The sequence below is a fragment of the Heterodontus francisci genome, unplaced genomic scaffold, assembly GCF_036365525.1.
Source record: "Heterodontus francisci isolate sHetFra1 unplaced genomic scaffold, sHetFra1.hap1 HAP1_SCAFFOLD_1056, whole genome shotgun sequence".
NCBI lineage: Eukaryota > Metazoa > Chordata > Chondrichthyes > Heterodontiformes > Heterodontidae > Heterodontus > Heterodontus francisci.
Window position 1 is genome coordinate 157,156 of NW_027140829.1, and position 20,261 is coordinate 177,416.

At 48.8% G+C, this 20,261-nt stretch overlaps 1 protein-coding gene across 1 annotated transcript in view; it reads left to right on the plus strand.

Annotated features, from left to right (window-relative positions):
- The window catches only part of LOC137361231 (beta-adrenergic receptor kinase 1-like), a 174,289-nt gene extending 156,803 nt beyond the window's left edge, over positions 1-17,486 (plus strand). The window contains exons 20-21 of the mRNA XM_068026137.1: positions 14,219-14,332; positions 17,258-17,486. Coding sequence (XP_067882238.1) covers positions 14,219-14,332; positions 17,258-17,377 — 234 coding nt within the window. The 3' untranslated portion in view covers positions 17,378-17,486. The remainder of the gene's footprint in view (positions 1-14,218; positions 14,333-17,257) is intronic.
- The last annotated feature ends 2,775 nt before the right edge of the window (positions 17,487-20,261 follow it).

Below are 20,261 nucleotides of genomic sequence, written 5' to 3' on the forward strand. Positions count from 1 at the left end.
TGAGACTGTCTCTCTCTCTGTGTCTCAGTGAGACTGTCTCTCTCTCTGTGTCTCAGTGAGACTGTCTCTCTGTCTGTGTCTCAGTGAGACTGTGTCTCTCTGTGTGTCTCAGTGAGACTGTTTCTTCTATGTGTCTCAGTGAGACTGTGTCTCTCTGTGTGTCTCAGTGAGGCTCTGCCTCCCTGTATGTCTCTGTGAGACTGTTTCCTCTATGTGTCTCAGTGAGACTGTGTCTCTCTGTGTATCTAAGTGAGACTGTGTCTCTGAGTGTCTCAGTGAGATGGTGTCTCTCTGTGTGTCTCAGTGAGACAAATGTCTGTGTTTCTCAGTGAGACAGTGTCTCTCTCTTTGTCTCAGTGAGACAGTGTCTCTGTATGTCTCACTGAGACTGTGTCTCTGTGTCTCTCAGTGAGACTGTGTCTCTCTGTGTCTCAGTGAGACTGTTTCCTCTATGTGTCTCAGTGAGACTGTCTCTCTCTCTGTGTCTCAGTGAGACTGTCTCTCTCTCTGTGTCTCAGTGAGACTGTGTCTCTCTGTGTGACTCAGTGAGACTGTGTCTCTCTGTGTGACTCAGTGAGACTGTGTCTAACTGTGTTTCTCAGTGAGGCTCTGTCTCTCTGTGCGTCTCAGTGAGACTGTCTCTGTCAGTGTCTCAGTGAGACGGTGTCTCTCTGTGTGTCTCAGTGAGACGGTGTCTCTCTGTGTGTCTCAGTGAGACTGTGTCTCTCTGTGTGTCTCAGTGAGACTCTGCCTCCCTGTGTGTCTCAGAGCGACTGTCTCTCTCTCTCTCTGTCTCTCTATGTGTCTGTGAGGCTGTGTGTCTCTCTGTATGTCTCTCTCTGTATGTCTCTCTCGGTGTGTCTCTCTGCGTGTCTCTCTGCGTGTCTCTCTGCGTGTCTCTCTGTATGTCTCAGTGAGACTGTCTCTCTCTCTGTGTCTCTGTGTGTCTCAGTGAGACTGTGTGTCTCTCTGTATGTTTCTCCCTGTGTGTCTCAGTGAGTCTCTTTCCTCTGTGTGTCTCAGTGAGACTGTGTTTCTCTCTGCATCTCAGTGAGACTGTTTCCTCTGTGTGTCTCAGTGAGGCTCTGCCTCCCTGTATGTCTCAGTGAGACTGTTTCCTCCATGTGTCTCAGTGAGACTGTGTCTCTCTGTGTATCTAAGTGAGACTGTGTCTGAGTGTCTCAGTGAGACGGTGTCTCTCTGTGTGTCTCAGTGAGACAAATGTCTGTGTTTCTCAGTGAGACAGTGTCTCTCTGTGTGTCTCAGTGAGACTGTTTCCTCTGTATATCTCAGTGAGAATGTGTCTCTCTCTGTGTCTCATTGAGACAGTGTCTCTGTATGTCTCACTGAGACTGTGTCTCTCAGTGAGACTGTGTCTCTGTGTGCCTCAGTGAGACTGTCTCTGTCAGTGTCTCGGTGAGACTGTGTCTCTCTGTGTGTCTCAGTGAGACTCTGCCTCCCTGTGTGTCTCAGACAGACTGTCTCTCTCTCTCTGTCTCTGTCTCTCTATGTGTCTGTGAGGCTGTGTGTCTCTCTGTATGTCTCTCTCGGTGTGTCTCTCTGTGTGTCTCTCTGTATGTCTCAGTGAGACTGTCTCTCTCTCTGTGTCTCTGTGTGTCTCAGTGAGACTGTGTGTCTCTCTGTATGTTTCTCTCTGTGTGTCTCTCTGTGTGTCTCTCTGTGTGTCTCTCTGTGTGTCTCTCTGTGTGTCTCTCTGTGTGTCTCAGTGAGACTGTATGTCTCTCTCGGTGTGTCTCTCGGTGTGTCTGACTGTGTGTCTCTCTGTGTGTCTCCCTGTGTGTCTCCCTGTATGTCTCCCTGTGTGTCTCAGTGAGTCTCTTTCCTCTGTGTGTCTCAGTGAGACTGTGTTTCTCTCTGCGTCTCAGTGAGACTGTTTCCTCTGTGTGTCTCAGTGAGACTGTGTCTCTCCATGTGGCTCAGTGAGACTGTGTCTCTCTATGTGTCTCAGTGAGACTGTGTCTCTCCGTGTGTCTCACTGAGAGTGTGTCTCTCTGTGTGTCTCAGTGAGACTGTCTCTGTCTGTGTCTCAGTGAGACTGTGTCTCTCCATGTGGCTCAGTGAGACTGTGTCTCTCTGTGTGTCTCAGTGAGACTGTGTCTCTCTGTGTGTCTCAGTGAGACTCTGCCACCCTGTGTGTCTCAGAGAGACTCTGCCACCCTGTGTGTCTCAGAGAGACTGTCTCTCTCTCTCTCTGTCTCTCTATGTGTCAGTGAGGCTGTGTCTCTCTGTGTGTCACAGTGAGACTGTTTCCTCTGTGTGTCCTAATGAGACTATGTCTCTCCATGTGTCTCAGTGAGAATGTGTCTCTGTGTGTATCAGTGAGACTGTGTTCTCTGTGTGTCTCAGTGAGACTGTCTCTGTCAGTGACTCAGTGAGGCTCTGCCTCCCTGTATGTCTCAGTGAGATTGTTTCCTCTATGTGTCTCAGTGAGACAGTGTCTCTCTGTGTGTCTCAGAGAGACTGTTTCCTCTGTATGTCTCAGTGAGAATGTGTCTCTCTCTGTGTCTCAGTGAGACAGTGTCTCTGAATGTAGCACTGAGACTGTGTCTCTGTGTCTCACAGTGAGACTGTGTCTATGTGTGTCTCAGTGAGACTGTCTCTGTCAGTGTCTCAGTGAGACTGTGTCTCTCTCTGTGTCTCAGTGAGACTGGGTCTCTCTGTGTGTCTCAGTGAGACTCTGCCTCCCTGTGTGTCTCAGAGAGACTGTCTCTCTCTCTCTCTCTCTCTGTCTCTCTATGTGTCTGTGAGGCTGTGTCTCTCTGTGTGTCTCAGTGAGACTGTTTCCTCTGTGTGTCTTAATGAGACTGTGTCTCTCCATATGTCTCAGTGAGACTGTGTCTCTGTGTGTATCAGTGAGAATGTGTTCTCTGTGTGTCTCAGTGAGACTGTCTCTGTCAGTGTCTCAGTGAGACTGTTTCTGTCAGTGTCACAGTGAGACTGTGTCTCTCTGTGTGTCTCAGTGAGACTGTTTCTTCTATGTGTCTCAGTGAGACTGTGCCTCTCTGTGTGTCTCAGTGAGGCTCTGCCTCCCTGTATGTCTCAGAGAGACTGTCTCTCTCTCTCTCTGTCTCTCTATGTGTCTGTGAGGCTGTGTTCCTCTCTGTATGTCTCTCTCGGTGTGTCTCTCTGTGTGTCTCTCTGTATGTCTCTCTGTATGTCTCTCTCGGTGTGTCTCTCTCGGTGTGTCTCCCTGTGTGTCTCCCTGTGTGTCTCCCTGTGTGTCTCAGTGAGTCTCTTTCCTCTGTGTGTCTCAGTGAGACTGTGTTTCTCTCTGCATCTCAGTGAGACTGTTTCCTCTGTGTGTCTCAGTGAGACTGTGTCTCTCTATGTGTCAGTGAGACTGTGTCTCTGAGTGTCTCAGTGAGACTGTGTCTCTGAGTGTCTCAGTGAGACGGTGTCTCTCTGTGTGTCTCAGTGAGACAAATGTCTGTGTTTCTCGGTGAGACAGTGTCTCTCTCTTTGTCTCAGTGAGACAGTGTCTCTGTATGTCTCACTGCGACTGTGTCTCTGTGTCTCTCAGTGAGACTGTGTCTCTGTGTGTCTCAGTGAGACTGTTTCCTCTATGTGTCTCAGTGAGACTGTGTCTCTCTGTGCGTCTCAGTGAGACTGTCTCTCTCTCTCTGTGTCTCAGTGAGACTGTGTCTAACTGTGTTTCTCAGTGAGGCTCTGTCTCTCTGTGCGTCTCAGTGAGACTGTCTCTGTCAGTATCTCAGTGAGACTGTTTCGTCTGTGTGTCTCAATGAGACTGTGTCTCTCTGTGTGTCTCAATGAGACTGTATCTCTCTGTGTGTCTCAGTGAGACTGTGTCTCTCTGTGTGTCTCAGTGAGACTGTCTCTGTCAGTGTCTCAGTGAGACTGTTTCGTCTGTGTGTCTCAATGAGCCTGTGTCTCTCTGTATGTCTCAGTGAGACTGTGTTTCTCTGTGTGTCTCAGTGAGACTGTGTCTCTGTGTGTCTCAGTGAGACTGTTTCCTCTATGTGTCTCAGTGAGACTGTTTCCTCTATGTATCTCTCTGTGTGTCTCAGTGAGACTGTCTCTCTCTCTGTGTCTCAGTGAGACTGTGTTTCTCTGTGTGTCTCAGTGAGACTGTTTCCTCTGTATGTCTCAGTGAGAATGTGTCTCTGTGTCTCTCAGTGATACTGTGTCTCTGTGTGTCTCAGTGAGACTGTTTCCTCTATGTGTCTCAGTGAGACTGTGTCTCTCTGTGTGTCTCAGTGAGACTGACTCTCTCCCTGTGTCTCTGTGTGTCTCAGTGAGACTGTGTGTCTCTCTGTATGTGTCTCTCTGTGTGTCTCTCTGTCTGTCTCTCTCGGTGTGTCTCCCTGTGTGTCTCTCTGTATGTCTCAGTGAGACTGTCTCTCTCTCTGTCTCTGTGCGTCTCAGTGAGACTGTGTGTCTCCCTGTGTGTCTCAGTGAGTCTCTTTCCTCTGTGCGTCTCAATGAGACTGTGTCTCTCTGTGTGTCTCAATGAGACTGTATCTCTCTGTGTGTCTCAGTGAGACTGTGTCTCTCTGTGTGTCTCAGTGAGACTGTGTCTCTCTGTGTGTCTCAGTGAGACTGTCTCTGTCAGTGTCTCAGTGAGACTGTTTCGTCTGTGTGTCTCAATGAGCCTGTGTCTCTCTGTATGTCTCAGTGAGACTGTGTTTCTCTGTGTGTCTCAGTGAGACTGTGTCTCTGTGTGTCTCAGTGAGACTGTTTCCTCTATGTGTCTCTCTGTGTGTCTCAGTGAGACTGTCTCTCTCTCTGTGTCTCAGTGAGACTGTGTTTCTCTGTGTGTCTCAGTGAGACTGTTTCCTCTGTATGTCTCAGTGAGAATGTGTCTCTGTGTCTCTCAGTGATACTGTGTCTCTGTGTGTCTCAGTGAGACTGTTTCCTCTATGTGTCTCAGTGAGACTGTGTCTCTCTGTGTGTCTCAGTGAGACTGACTCTCTCCCTGTGTCTCTGTGTGTCTCAGTGAGACTGTGTGTCTCTCTGTATGTGTCTCTCGGTGTGTCTCTCTGTGTGTCTCTCTGTATGTCTCAGTGAGACTGTCTCTCTCTCTGTGTCTCTGTGTGTCTCAGTGAGACTGTGTGTCTCCCTGTGTGTCTCAGTGAGTCTCTTTCCTCTGTGCGTCTCAGTGAGACTGTGTTTCTCTCTGCGTCTCAGTGAGACTGTTTCCTCTGTGTGTCTCAGTGTGACTGTGTCTCTCTATGTGTCTCAGTGAGACTGTGTCTCTCTGTGTGTCTCACGGAGAGTGTGTCTCTCTGTGTGTCTCAGTGAGACTGTCTCTGTCAGTGTCTCAGTGAGACTGTGTCTCTCTGTGTGTCTCAGTGAGACTCTGCCTCCCTGTGTGTCTCAGTGAGAGTGTTTCCTCTGTGTGTCTTAATGAGACTGTGTCTCTCCATGTGTCTCAGTGAGACTGTGTCTCTGTGTGTATCAGTGAGACTGTCTCTGTCAGTGTCTCAGTGAGACTGTCTCTGTCAGAGTCACAGTGAGACTGTGTCTTTCTGTGTGTCTCAGTGAGACTGTTTCTTCTGTGTCTCAGTGAGACTGTGTCTCTCTGTGTGTCTCAGTGAGGTTCTGCCTCCCTGTATGTCTCAGTGAGACTGTTTCCTCTATGTGTCTCAGTGAGACTGTGTCTCTCTGTGTGTCTACGTGAGACTGTGTCTCTGTGTGTCTCAGTGAGACAAAAGTCTGTGTTTCTCAGTGAGACTCTGCCTCCCTGTGTGTCTCAGAGAGACTGTCTCTCTCTCTCTCTGTCTCTCTATGTGTCTCTGAGGCTTGTCTCTCTGTGTGTCTCAGTGAGACTGTCTCTCTCTGTGTGTCTTAATGAGACTGTGTCTCTCCATGTGTCTCAGTGAGACTGTGTCTCTGTGTGTATCAGTGAGACTGTGTTCTCTGTGTGTCTCAGTGAGACTGTCTCTGTCAGTGTCTCAGTGAGACTGTCTCTGTCAGTGTCTCAGTGAGACTGTCTCTGTCAGTGTCACAGTTAGACTGTGTCTCTGTGTGTCTCAGTGAGACTGTTTCGTCTGTGTGTCTCAATGAGACTGTGTCTCTCTGTGTGTCTCAGTGAGACTGTGTCTCTCTTTGTGTCTCAGTGAGACTGTGTCTCTCTTTGTGTCTCAGTGAGACTGTGTCTCTCTTTGTGTCTCAGTGAGACTGTCTCTGTCAGTGTCTCAGTGAGACTGTTTCGTCTGTGTGTCTCAATGAGCCTGTGTCTCTCTGTATGTCTCAGTGAGACTGTGTTTCTCTTTGTGTCTCAGTGAGACTGTGTCTCTGTGTGTCTCAGTGAGACTGTTTCCTCTATGTGTCTCTCTGTGTGTCTCAGTGAGACTGTCTCTCTCTCTGTGTCTCAGTGAGACTGTGTTTCTCTGTGTGTCTCAGTGAGACTGTTTCCTCTGTATGTCACAGTGAGAATGTGTCTCTCTCTGTGTCTCAGTGAGACGGTGTCTCTGTATGTCTCACTGAGACTGTGTCTCTGTGTCTCTCAGTGATACTGTGTCTCTGTGTGTCTCAGTGAGCCTGTTTCCTCAATGTGTCTCAGTGAGACTGTTTCCTCTGTGTGTCTTAATGTGACTGTGTCTCTCCATGTGTCTCAGTGAGACTGTGTCTCTGTGTGTATCAGTGAGACTGTGTTCTCTGTGTGTCTCAGTGAGACTGTCTCTGTCAGTGTCTCAGTGAGACTGTCTCTGTCAGTGTCACAGTGAGACTGTGTCTCTCTGTGTGTCTCAGTGAGACTGTTTCTTCTATGTGTCACAGTGAGCCTGTGTCTCTCTGTGTGTCTCAGTGAGGCTCTGCCTCCCTGTATGTCTCAGTGATACTGTTTCCGCTATGTGTCTCAGTGAGACTGTGTCTCTCTGTGTATCTAATTGAGACTGTGTCTGAGTGTCTCAGTGAGATGGTGTCTCTCTGTGTGTCTCAGTGAGACAAATGTCTGTGTGTCTCAGTGAGACTGTTTCCTCTGTATGTTTCAGTGTGACTGTGTCTCTCTCTGTGTCTCAGTGAGACAGTGTCTCTGTATGTCTCACTGAGACTGTGTCTCTGTGTCTCTGTGAGACTGTGTCTCTGTGTGTCTCAGTGAGACTGTCTCTGTCAGTGTCACAGTGAGACTTTGTCTCTCTGTGTGTCTCAGTGAGACTCTGCCTCCCTGTGTGTCTCAGAGAGACTGTCTCTCTCTCTCTCTCTCTATGTGTCTGTGAGGCTGTGTGTCTCTCTGTATGTCTCTCTCGGTGTGTCTCTCTGTGTCTCTCTCTGTATGTCTCTCTGTATGTCTCAGTGAGACTGTCTCTCTCTCTGTGTCTCTGTGTGTCTCAGTGAGACTGTGTGTCTCTCTGTATGTTTCTCTCTGTGTGTCTCTCTGTGTGCCTCAGTGAGACTGTGTGTCTCTCTGTATGTCTCTCTCGGTGTGTCTCTCGGTGTGTCTCCCTGTGTGTCTCCCTGTGTGTCTCCCTGTGTGTCTCCCTGTGTGTCTCCCTGTGTGTCTCAGTGAGTCTCTTTCCTCTGTGTGTCTCAGTGAGACTGTGTTTCTCTCTGCGTCTCAGTGAGACTGTTTCCTCTGTGTGTCTCAGTGAGACTATGTCTCTCTATGTGGCTCAGTGAGACTGTGTCTCTCTGTGTGTCTCAGTGAGACTGTTTCCTCTGTGTGTCTCAGTGAGACTGTGTCTCTCTATGTGGCTCAGTGAGACTGTGTCTCTCTATGTGTCTCAGTGAGACTGTGTCTCTCCGTGTGTCTCACTGAGAGTGTGTCTCTCTGTGTGTCTCAGTGAGACTGTCTCTGTCTGTGTCTCAGTGAGACTGTGTCTCTCTATGTGGCTCAGTGAGACTGTGTCTCTCTGTGTGTCTGTGAGGCTGTGTCTCTCTGTGTGTCTCAGTGAGACTGTCTCTCTCTCTCTCTGTCTCAGTGAGACTGTGTCTCTCAGTGTGTCTCAGTGAGGCTCTGCCTCCCTGTATGTCTCAGTGAGACTGTGTCTCTCTGTGTATCTAAGTGAGACTGTGTCTGAGTGTCTCAGTGAGACGGTGTCTCTCTGTGTGTCTCAGTGAGACAAATGTCTGTGTTTCTCAGTGAGACAGTGTCTCTCTGTGTGTCTCAGTGAGACTGTTTCCTCTGTATGTCTCAGTGAGAATGTGTCTCTCTCTGTGTCTCAGTGAGACAGTGTCTCTGTATGTCTCACTGAGACTGTGTCTCTGTGTCTCTCAGTGAGACTGTGTCTCTGTGTCTCAGTGAGACTGTGTCTCTGTGTGTCTCAGTGAGACTGTTTCCTCTGTGTCTCAGTGAGACTGTGTCTCCTCTGTGTCTCAGTGAGACTGTGTCTCTGTGTGTCTCAGTGAGACTGTCTCTCTCTCTGTGTCTCAGTGAGACTGTCTCTCTCTCTGTGTCTCAGTGAGACTGTGTCTGTCTGTGTGACTCAGTGAGACTGTGTCTAACTGTGTTTCTCAGTGAGACTCTGTCTCTCTGTGCATCTCAGTGAGACTGTCTCTGTCAGTGTCTCAGTGAGACTGTTTCGTCTGTGTGTCTCAATGAGACTGTGTCTCTCTGTGTGTCTCAGTGAGACTGTGTCTCTCTGTGTGTCTCAGTGAGACTGTGTCTCTCTTTGTGTCTCAGTGAGACTGTGTCTCTCTGTGTGTCTCAGTGAGACTGTCTCTGTCAGTGTCTCAGTGAGACTGTTTCGTCTGTGTGTCTCAATGAGCCTGTGTCTCTCTGTATGTCTCAGTGAGACTGTGTTTCTCTGTGTGTCTCAGTGAGACTGTGTCTCTGTGTGTCTCAGTGAGACTGTTTCCTCTATGTGTCTCAGTGAGACTGTTTCCTCTATGTGTCTCTCTGTGTGTCTCAGTGAGACTGTCTCTCTCTCTGTGTCTCAGTGAGACTGTGTTTCTCTGTGTGTCTCAGTGAGACTGTTTCCTCTGTATGTCTCAGTGAGAATGTGTCTCCTCTGTGTCTCAGTGAGACAGTGTCTCTGAATGTCTCACTGAGACTGTGTCTCTGTGTCTCTCAGTGATACTGTGTCTCTGTGTGTCTCAGTGAGCCTGTTTCCTCTATGTGTCTCAGTGAGACTGTGTCTCTCTGTGTGTCTCAGTGAGACTGTGTCTCTCTGTGTGTCTCAGTGAGACTGTGTCTCCATGTGTGTCTCAGTGAGACTCTGTCTATGTGTCTCAGTGAGACTGTTTCCTCTGTGTGTCTCAGTGAGACTGTTTCCTCTGTGTGTCTCAGTGAGACTATGTCTCTCTGAGTGTCTCAGTGAGACTGTGTCTCTCTCTGCGTCTCAGTGAGACTGTGTCTCTCTCTGCGTCTCAGTGAGACTCTGCCTCCCTGTGTGTCCCAGTGAGACTGTCTCTCTCTCTCTGTATCTCTGTGTGTCTCAGTGAGACTGTGTGTTTCTCTGTATGTCTGTCTCGGTGTGTCTCTCTGTGTGTCTCTCTGTGTGTCTCAGTGAGACTGACTCTCTCTCTGTGTCTCTGTTTGTCTCAGTGAGACTGTGTGTCTCTCTGTATGTGTCTCTCTGTGTGCCTCTCTGTATGTCTCTCTCGGTGTGTCTCTCTGTGTGTCTCCCAGTGTGTCTCTCTGTGTGTCTCCCAGTGTATCTCCCAGTGTGTCTCAGTGAGTCTCTTTCCTCTGTGTGTCTCAGTGAGACTCTGCCTCCCTGTGTGTCTCAGTGAGACTGTTTCTCTCTCTGTATCTCTGTGTGTCTCAGTGAGACTGTGTGTCTCTCTGTGTGTCTCTCTGTGTGTCTCTCTGTGTGTCTCTCTGTGTGTCTCAGTGAGACTGTCTCTCTCTCTGTGTCTCTGTGTGTCTCAGTGAGACTGTGTGTCTCTCTGTATGTCTCTCTCGGTGTGTCTCCCTGTGTGTCTCCCTGTGTGTCTCCCTGTGTGTCTCCCTGTGTGTCTCCCTGTGTGTCTCCCTGTGTGTCTCAGTGAGTCTCTTTCCTCTGTGTGTCTCAGTGAGTCTCTTTCCTCTGTGTGTCTCAGTGAGACTCTGCCTCCCTGTGTGTCTCAGTGAGACTGTTTCTCTCTCTGTATCTCTGTGTGTCTCAGTGAGACTGTGTGTCTCTCTGTGTGTCTCTCTGTGTGTCTCAGTGAGACTGTCTCTCTCTCTGTGTCTCTGTGTGTCTCAGTGAGACTGTGTGTCTCTCTGTATGTCTCTCTCGGTGTGTCTCCCTGTGTGTCTCCCTGTGTGTCTCCCTGTGTGTCTCCCTGTGTGTCTCCCTGTGTGTCTCCCTGTGTGTCTCAGTGAGTCTCTTTCCTCTGTGTGTCTCAGTGAGTCTCTTTCCTCTGTGTGTCTCAGTGAGACTGTCTTTCTCTCTGCATCTCAGTGAGACTGTTTCCTCTGTGTGTCTCAGTGAGACTGTGTCTCTCTATGTGTCTCAGTGAGACTGTGTCTCTCTGTGTGTCTCACTGAGAGTGTGTCTCTCTGTGTCTCTCAGTGAGACTGTCTCTGTCAGTGTCTCAGTGAGACTGTGTCTCTCTGTGTGTCTCAGTGAGACTTTGCCTCCCTGTGTGTCTCAGTGAGACTGTTTCCTCTGTGTGTCTTAATGAGACTGTGTCTCTCCATGTGTCCCAGTGAGACTGTGTCTCTGTGTGTATCAGTGAGACTGTGTTCTCTGTGTGTCTCAGTGAGACTGTCTCTGTCAGTGTCTCAGTGAGACTGTCTCTGTCAGTGTCACAGTGAGACTGTCTCTGTCAGTGTCACAGTGAGACTGTGTCTCTCTGTGTGTCTCAGTGAGACTGTTTCTTCTATGTGTCTCAGTGAGACTGTGTCTCTCTGTGTGTCTCAGTGAGGCTCTGCCTCCCTGTATGTCTCAGTGAGACTGTTTCCTCTATGTGTCTCAGTGAGACTGTGTCTCTCTGTGTGTCTACGTGAGACTGTGTCTCTGAGTGTCTCAGTGAGACGGTGTCTCTCTATGTGTCTCAGTGAGACAAATGTCTGTGTTTCTCAGTGAGACAGTGTCTCTCTGTGTGTCTCAGTGAGACTGTTTCCTCTGTATGTCTCAGTGAGAATGTGCCTCTCTCTGTGTCTCAGTGAGACAGTGTCTCTGTATGTCTCACTGAGACTGTGTCTCTGTGTCTCTCAATGAGACTGTGTCTCTGTGTGTCTCAGTGAGACTGTTTCCTCTATGTGTCTCAGTGAGACTGTGTCTCTCTGTGTGTCTCAGTGAGACTGTCTCTCTCTCTGTGTCTCAGTGAGACTGTGTCTCTAGAACAAAGAACAAACAAAGATAATTACAGCACAGGAACAGGCCCTTCGGCCCTCCAAGCCTGCGCCGATCCAGATCCTCTCTCTAAACATGTCGCCTATTTTCTAAGGTTCTGTATCTCTTTTCTTCCTGCCCATTCATGTATCTGTCTAGATACATCTTAAAAGACTCCATCGTGCCCGCATCTACCACCTCCGCTGGCAATGCGTTCCAGGTGCCCACCACCCTCTGCGTAAAGAACTTTCCACGCATATCCCCCCTAAACTTTTCCCCTTTCACTTTGAACTCGTGTCCTCTAGTAATTGAAACCCCCACTCTGGGAAAAAGCCTCTTGCTATCCACCCTGTCTATACCTCTCATGATTTTGTACACCTCAATCAGGTCCCCCCTCAACCTCCGTCTTTCTAATGAAAATAATCCTAATCTGCTCAACCTCTCTTCATAGCTAGCGCCCTCCATACCAGGCAACATCCTGGTGAACCTCCTCTGCACCCTCTCCAAAGCATCCACATCCTTTTGATAATGTGGCGCCCAGAACTGTACGCAGTATTCCAAATGTGGCCGAACCAAAGTCCTATACAACTGTAACATGACCTGCCAACTCTTGTACTCAATGCCCCGTCCGATGAAGGAAAGCATGCCGTATGCCTTCTTGACCACTCTATTTACCTGCGTTGCCACCTTCAGGGAACAGTGGACCTGAACACCCAAATCTCTCTGGACATCAATTTTCCCCAGGACTTTTCCATTTACTGTATAGTTCACTCTTGAATTGGATCTTCCAAAATGCATCACCTCGCATTTGCCCTGATTGAACTCCATCTGCCATTTCTCTGCCCAACTCTCCAATCTGTCTATATTCTGCTGTATTCTCTGACAGTCCCCTTCACTATCTGCTACTCCACCAATCTTAGTGTCGTCTGCAAATTTGCTAATCAGTCCACCTATACTTTCCTCCAAATCATTAATGTATATCACAAACAACAGTGGTCCCAGCACGGATCCCTGTGGAACACCACTGGTCACACGTCTCCATTTTGAGAAACTCCCTTCTACTGCTACTCTCTGTCTCCTGTTGCCCAGCCAGTTCTTTATCCATCTAGCTAGTACACCCTGGACCCCATGCGACTTCACTTTCTCCATCAGCCTGCCATGGGGAACCTTATCAAACGCCTTACTGAAGTCCATGTATATGACATCGACAGCCCTTCCCTCATCAATCAACTTTGTCACTTCCTCAAAGAATTCTATTAAGTTGGTAAGACATGACCTTCCCTGCACAAAACCATGTTGCCTATCACTGATGAGCCCATTTTCTTCCAAATGGGAATAGATCCTATCCCTCAGTATCTTCTCCAGCAGCTTCCCTACCACTGACGTCAGGCTCACCGGTCTATAATTACCTGGATTATCCCTGCTACCCTTCTTAAACAAGGGGACAACATTAGCAATTCTCCAGTCCTCCGGGACCTCACCCGTGTTTAAGGATGCTGCAAAGATATCTGTTAAGGCCCCAGCTATTTCCTCTCTCGCTACCTTCAGTAACCTGGGATAGATCCCATCCGGACCTGGGGACTTGTCCACCTTAATGCCCTTTAGAATACCCAACACTTCCTCCCTCCTTATGCCGACTTGACCTAGAGTAATCAAACATCTGTTCCTAACCTCAACATCCGTCATGTCCCTCTCCTCGGTGAATACCGATGCAAAGTACTCGTTTAGAATCTCACCCATTTTCTCTGAGTCCAAGCATAACATTCCTCCTTTGTCCTTTAGTGGGCCAATCCTTTCTCTAGTTATCCTCTTTCTCCTTATATATGAATAAAAGGCTTTGGGATTTTCCTTAACCCTGTTTGCTAAAGATATTTCATGACCCCTTTTAGCCCTCTTAATTCCTCGTTTCAGATTGGTCCTACATTCCCGATATTCTTTCAAAGCTTCGTCTTTCATCAGCCGCCTAGACCTTATGTATGCTTCCTTTTTCCTCTTAGCTAGTCTCACAATTTCACCTGTCATCCATGGTTCCCTAATCTTGCCATTTCTATCCCTCATTTTCACAGGAACATGTCTCTCCTGCACGCTAATCAACCTCTGTGTGTCTCAGTGAGACTGTGTCTCTCTGTGTGTCTCAGTGAGACTGTGTCTCTCTGTGTATCTCAGTGAGACTGTGTCTCGCTCTGTGTCTCAGTGAGACTGTGTCTCTCTGTGTGTCTCAGTGAGACAGTGTCTCTCTGTGTGTCGCAGTGAGACTGTCTGTCAGTGTCTCAGTGAGACTGTTTCGTCTGTGTGTCTCAATGAGACTGTGTCTCTCTGTATGTCTCAGTGAGACTGTGTTTCTCTGTATGTCTCAGTGAGACTGTTTCCTCCATGTGTCTCTCTGTGTGTCTCAGTGAGACTGTCTCTCTCTCTCTGTGTCTCAGTGAGACTGTGTTTCTCTGTGTGTCTCAGTGAGACTGTTTCCTCTGTATGTCTCAGTGAGAATGTGTCTCTCTCTGTGTCTCAGTCAGACAGTGTCTCTGTATGTCTCACTGAGACTGTGTCTCTGTGTCTCTCAGTGAGACTGTGTCTCTGTGTGTCTCAGTGAGACTGTTTCCTCTATGTGTCTCAGTGAGACTGTGTCTCTCTGTGTGTCGCAGTGAGACTGTCTCTCTCTCTGTGTCTCAGTGAGACTGTGTCTCTCTCTGTGTGACTCAGTGAGACTGTGTCTGTGCTTCTCAGTGAGTCTCTGTCTCTTTGTGTGTCTCAGTGAGACTGTGTCTCTGTGTCTCAGTGAGACTGTGTCTGTGTGTGTGTGTATCTCAGTGAGACTGTGTCTCTCTTTGTGTCTCAGTGAGACTGTGTCTGTGTGTGTGTGTGTGTGTCTCAGTGAGACTGTGTCTCTCTGTGTGTCTCTGTTAGACTGTCTCTGTGTGTGTGTCTCTCAGTGAGACTGTGTCTGTGTGTGTGTGTGTGTCTCTCTGTCTCTATTTCTGTCTGTCTCGTTCTCTCTCACACATGTACTGACCCTCTGTTAACACGCCTCCTGCCAGAAGCAACTGCTCCTGCTGTCAGATATTGAGTCAGTGGAGGAGATCAAACTGAAAGAGAAATCCTGTCTCGAGGTCCGGATACGTGGCAGAGACACACTCGTGCTGAAATTCGATGTGAGTAAAAAAAAAATCATACTCCCTCTCTCTCTGATCCTGTCAGTCTCACTCGCAGTCACACTCTCCGTCTGTCTGTCTCTCCATCTCACTCTCTGTCTGTCTCTCCATCTCACTCTCTGTCTGTCTCTCCATCTCACTCTCTGTCTGTCTGTCTCTCCATCTCACTCTCTGTCTGTCTCTCCATCTCACTCTCTGTCTGTCTCTCCATCTCACTCTCTGTCTGTCTGTCTCTCCATCTCACTCTCTGTCTGTCTCACTCTCCGTCTCACTCCCCATCTACCCTCTCACTCTCTGTCTCTTTCTCCATCTCAGTCTCCATCTATCACTCTCACTCTCTTCTATCTGTCTCTGTCTCATTCTCCGTCTGTCCATCACACTCTCTGTCTGGCTGGCTGTCTCCGTCTGTCTGTCTCTCCCTCCGTCTCACTCTCTGTCTGTCTCACTTTGTCTCTCTCTCTCTCTCTCTCTGTCCCGCTCTCCCTCTCCCGAGATGAGTTTCTGACCTCATATTCACACCATCACTAAGACCGTCTATTTCCACCTCTGTAACATGACCCGACTTCGCCCCTGTCTCAGCTCATCTGAAACCCTCATTCATGTCTTCATTACCTCTAGACTTGACCATTCCAACACACTCCTGGCTGCTCTCCCACATTCTACCCTCTGTAAACATGAGCTCATCAAAACTCAGCTGTCCCCGTGTCCTAACTCACACCCAGTCCTGTTCCCCTATCACCCCCTGTGTTCACTGACCGACACTGGCTCCCGGTCAAACAACACCTCGATTTTAAACTTCTCATCCTTGTTTTCAAATCCGTCCATCAACTCACCCCTCCCTATCTCTGTAAACTCCTCCAGACACTACACCCCTCCCTATCTCTGTAAACTCCTGCAGCCCCTACACCCCTCCCTATCTCTGTAACCTCCTCCAGCCCCTACCCCCTCCCTATCTCTGTATCCTCCTCCAGCCCCTACACCTCTCCCTATCTCTGTAACCTCCTCCAGACCCTACACCCCTCCCTATCTCTGTAACCTCCTCCAGCCCCTACCCCCTCCCTATCTCTGTATCCTCCTCCAGTCCCTACCCCCTCCCTATCTCTGTATCCTCCTCCAGTCCCTACACCCCTCCCTATCTCTGTAAACTCCTCCATCGCCTTACCCCTCCCTATCTCTGTATCCTCCTCCAGCCTGTGCACCCCTCCCTATCTTTGTAATCTTCTCCAGCCCCTATAACCCTCCCTATCTCTGTATCCTCCTCCAGCCCATACACCCCTCCTTATCTTTGTAACCTCCTCCAGCCCCTACACCCCTCCCTATCTCTGTAACCTTCTCCAGCCTCTGCACCCCTCCCTATCACTTTCAGTCTCCATCACCCTCAGTCTCTGTCTCATTCTCTCCCTGTCTCTGTCTCAGTTTCCCTCCCTGTCTCTCTCTCTCCCCCTCTCCCTCCCTACTGCCTGTTTTTCTCTCTCTATCTCTCTCTGTCTTTCCCTCTCCCTGTCTCTCTCTTCCTCTCTGTCTTTTCTCTCTCAGTCTCTATCTTTCTCTGTGGCTCTCTCTCTGCTTGTCTCTCTCTTTCTGGGTCTCCATCTGTCTCTCTCTCTCTCTCTCTCTCTCTCATTCTCTCTGTCTCACTCTCTCTCTCCGTCTCAGTCTCTCTCTCTGCCTCAGTCTGTCTCAGTGTGTCTCTCTCTCTCTTTCTCACTCTCCATTTCTAACTGTTTGTCTCTCTGTTTTTATCTCCCTCCATTTCTAACTCTCTCTCTCTTTCTCTCCCTCCGTTTTTAACTCTCTCTGTCTGTCTCTACCTCTGTCCGTCTCTAACTCTCTCTATCCCTCTCTCTGTCTCTGCCTGTCTCTAACTCTCTCTATCCCTCTCTCTCTCTGTCTCTGTCCGTCTCTAACTCTCTCTATCCATCTCTAACTCTCTCTATCCCTCTCTCTGTCTCTCTGTCCGTCTCTAACTCTCTCTATCCCTCTCTGTCTCAGTCCGTCTCTAATTCTCTCTGTCCCTCTCTCTGTCTCTGTCCATCTCTAATTCTCTCTGTCCCTCTCTCTGTCTCTGCCCATCTCTAATTCTCTCTGTCTCTCTCTCTGTGTCTCTGTCCATCTCTAACTCTCTCTATCCCTCTCTCTGTCTCTCTCTGTCTCTGTCCGTCTCTAACTCTCTCTCTGTCTCTCTCTGTCTCTGTCCGTCTCTAACTCTCTCTATCCCTCTCTCTATCTCTGTCCGTCTCTAACCCTCTCTATCCCTCTCTCTATCTCTGTCCGTCTCTAACTCTCTCTATCCCTCTCTCTATCTCTGTCCATCTCTAACTCTCTCTATCCCTCTCTCTATCTCTGTCCGTCTCTAATTCTCTCTGTCCCTCTCTCTGTCTCTGTCCATCTCTAATTCTCTCTGTCCCTCTCTCTGTCTCTGCCCATCTCTAATTCTCTCTGTCTCTCTCTCTGTGTCTCTGTCCATCTCTAACTCTCTCTATCCCTCTCTCTGTCTCTCTCTGTCTCTGTCCGTCTCTAACTCTCTCTCTGTCTCTCTCTGTCTCTGTCCGTCTCTAACTCTATCCCTCTCTCTATCTCTGTCCGTCTCTAACTCTCTCTATCCCTCTCTCTATCTCTGTCCGTCTCTAATTCTCTCTGTCCCTCTCTCTGTCTCTGTCCATCTCTAATTCTCTCTGTCCCTCTCTCTGTCTCTGCCCATCTCTAATCCTCTCTGTCTCTCTCTCTGTGTCTCTGTCCATCTCTAACTCTCTCTATCCCTCTCTCTGTCTCTGTCCGTCTCTAACTCTCTCTCTGTCTCTGTCCGTCTCTGTCCGTCTCTAACTCTCTCTATCCCTCTCTCTATCTCTGTCCGTCTCTAACTCTCTCTATCCCTCTCTCTATCTCTGTCCGTCTCTAACTCTCTCTATCCCTCTCTCTCCACAGACTGAGCCTGAACTTTTCCAGTGGAAGAAGGAATTATGTACCACACACATCGAACGACATCGCAGTCGCCAGCACAATGCCAATGTCAACTTCATGGAGGACACTGAAGCAACCTCCTGAGAGACCTTTAACCTCTGTTCGGCCTCCCTTGACCCTCACCCAACCTCAGCCTGCCCAGTTACTGACCTTAACCTTACCCCATCCCCTGATCTCACTCCCCCAAGACAAACCTCATGACATTACACAATGGAATAAAGGAATGTCCTGGTTTTCAAAGCCTTGTTTCTCGAACATTCTGTCCTACATTTTAGTGAAAAGTGCATCAACATGGAACAGGGAACCTAGAAACATTCACCGTCTCCCCACCTACCTGTTTAAAGAGGGAGTATCTCCATCAGGGACACAGTTTAAAGAGGGAGTCTCTCCGTCGGGAACCCTGTTTAAAGAGGGAGTCTCTCCGTCGGGGACCCTGTTTAAAGAGGGAGTCTCTCCGTCGGGGACCCTGTTTAAAGAGGGAGTCTCTCCGTTAGGGACCCTGTTTAAAGAGGGAGTCTCTCCGTCAGGGACCCTGTTTAAAGAGGGAGTCTCTCCGTCGGGGATCCTGTTTAAAGAGGGAGTCTCTCCATCGGGCAGCCCTTCAGCCGGTGATACATAGCGCCTTTCATGTCCCAGGGTGCTTCACAGGAGCATAAAACAGCCTGAACTCTGACCCCTAGACCCATAAGGAGATATTCGGACAGCCGACCAAAAGCTCAGTCAAAGAGAGAGGTTTTAAGGAGAGTCTTAAAGGAGTAGAGAGAGATGCGGAGAGGTTTAGGGAGGGAATTCCAGAGCTTAGGGCCCAGGCAGCTGAAGGCACGGCCGCCAATGGTGGAGCGATGGGAATCGGGGGATGGGCAAGAGGCACAGAGATCTCGGAGGGTTGTAGGGGCTGGAGGAGGTTACAGAGATAGGGTTGTCGAGGCTGGAGGAGTTTACAGAGATAGGGAGGAGTGTAGGGACTGGAGGAGGCTACAGAGATAGGGAGGGGTGTAGGGGCTGGAGGAGGTTACAGAGATAGGGAGGGTTGTGGGGCTGGAGGAGGTTACAGAGATAGGGAAGGGTTCTAGGAGGTTACAGAGATAGGGAGGGGTGTAGGGGCTGGAGAAGGTTACAGAGATAGGGAGGGGGGCAGGGGCTGGCGAAGGTTACAGTGATATTACAGAGGGGTGTAGGGGGTGAGAGAGATAGGGAGAGGTGAGGCAATGGAGGGATTTGAAAATGAGGATGAGCATTTTTTAAATGGGGTTGTTGCTGACCCAGGTGGCAGTGTAGGTCAGTGAGCAGAGGGAGGGTGAGAGGGGAACAGGACTTGGTGTGAGTTAGGACACAGGGGCAGCTGGGTTTTGTTTAAGCTGATGGTTTCGGAGTGGGGAAGGTGTGAGACTGGCTCGGGAAATTTGGAATAGTGAAGTCCGGAGTTGAGAAAGGCATGGATGAGGATTCACAGACTGTAAACTAGTAAATGGGGAGTGGGCTCGGCAGGGCGAATGACTCGAAAGCAGACAAGAAGGGAGAGAGTACAGTGAGCAGTCAGATCTTGTGCTTTCGAGAGGGGAAAATTAAAAGCTGGAATTAAACCAGGAGTAAGAGAGATGAAATGTTGGAGCTGTCTGACAAGGTTGGCATTTATTCCCAAACATTCTTTATACAAACGCACAGAATCTCGGGAACATGTGAATTGTCAGCACAGATTCAGCTTGGAGAGTACAACACGGTAGCCACTACTGAGGCATGACTGCAAGAGGGTCAGGATTGGCAACCAAATATATCAGGTTGGAGGGCATCCAGGAAAGATTGTAGAATTATACAGGGGGAGGATTAATGGTTAAGTATCAAATCATTTAAATGAGGATTTCACGAGGGAATCAGAGGACAGTGGAGATTTTATGGGTTGAATTAAGAAATAGAAAGGGACTTAAGACTCTCGGGGGATTTGTGTATGAGCTCCCTGGTAGGAACTGTGAAGTGGCAGAATGTATCCATGCAGTGGTTAGACAAGCATGTAGCAAGCACAGAGAGGATTTTAAGCTGCGCATAGATTGCAGCAAGCAGACCTGCACGAGTCAGGGAGCTTGTGAATTTCTGGAGCGTACCCGGGAGGGTTTTCTGTGGCAATATGTTGTAGCACCTGCAAGGAGAGGTTCCAGATCGGATATTGGGAACGAGTAATGAGGTAGCTTTAGTTAAAAGCCTAACGGCGCACAAACACTGGGCAACAGCCATCATAGCACGATCGAGTTCAATGTAGTGTTTGAAAAGGAGAAACGCCAAACAGCTCCTAAGATTCTTGATTTAGTTGAGGCGGATGTCACTGGGACGTGACATCAACTGTCTGCAGTAAACCGGGCAAAATCTGTTCATGTGTAAAACGACCAGGAGGGCAGAGGAAGGTGTTCTGAAAAGAATTAGACGTGATGCAGGTCCAGTTGATACCCCTATAAGGGGGCAAAAGCCCCACTGGCCAACGAAAGACAGCCACAGACGACAAAAGAGCCAAGAGATTACCTGAAACTAAAAATGCACAAAAAATTACAAGAAGAAGAAAAGCCCAGATGCTGATCATTGGGAGAGACAGAAAGCTCAGCAAACGGTGACAAAGCAGATAGTAAGAGGTTACAAGAAGCGAGGGTGAAAGGGAACTTTCAAAGGAATGTCAAAACCGACAGAAAAAAATCTCTTACAGTCAGGGAAAAAAGGGCGCCCTCTTTCAAGACTGATAACTGCGACGTTTTCAGCGGAAATAAGGAAACGGCAGATAAGTTGAGTAATTACTTTGCATCGGTACTTACATCAGAGGAAGGGTTCCGCATGCCGAACATCGCAAAGAATATTGAATCAAGAAAATTAATGTAAGCAAGTTAAAGATAATAGAGAAAATAATGGGACTGAAGAGGGTCAAATCCCCAGGACCAGACGGTTTCCATTTCAGGGTTTTAAAGGAAATAGACGAGAATATTGTAGA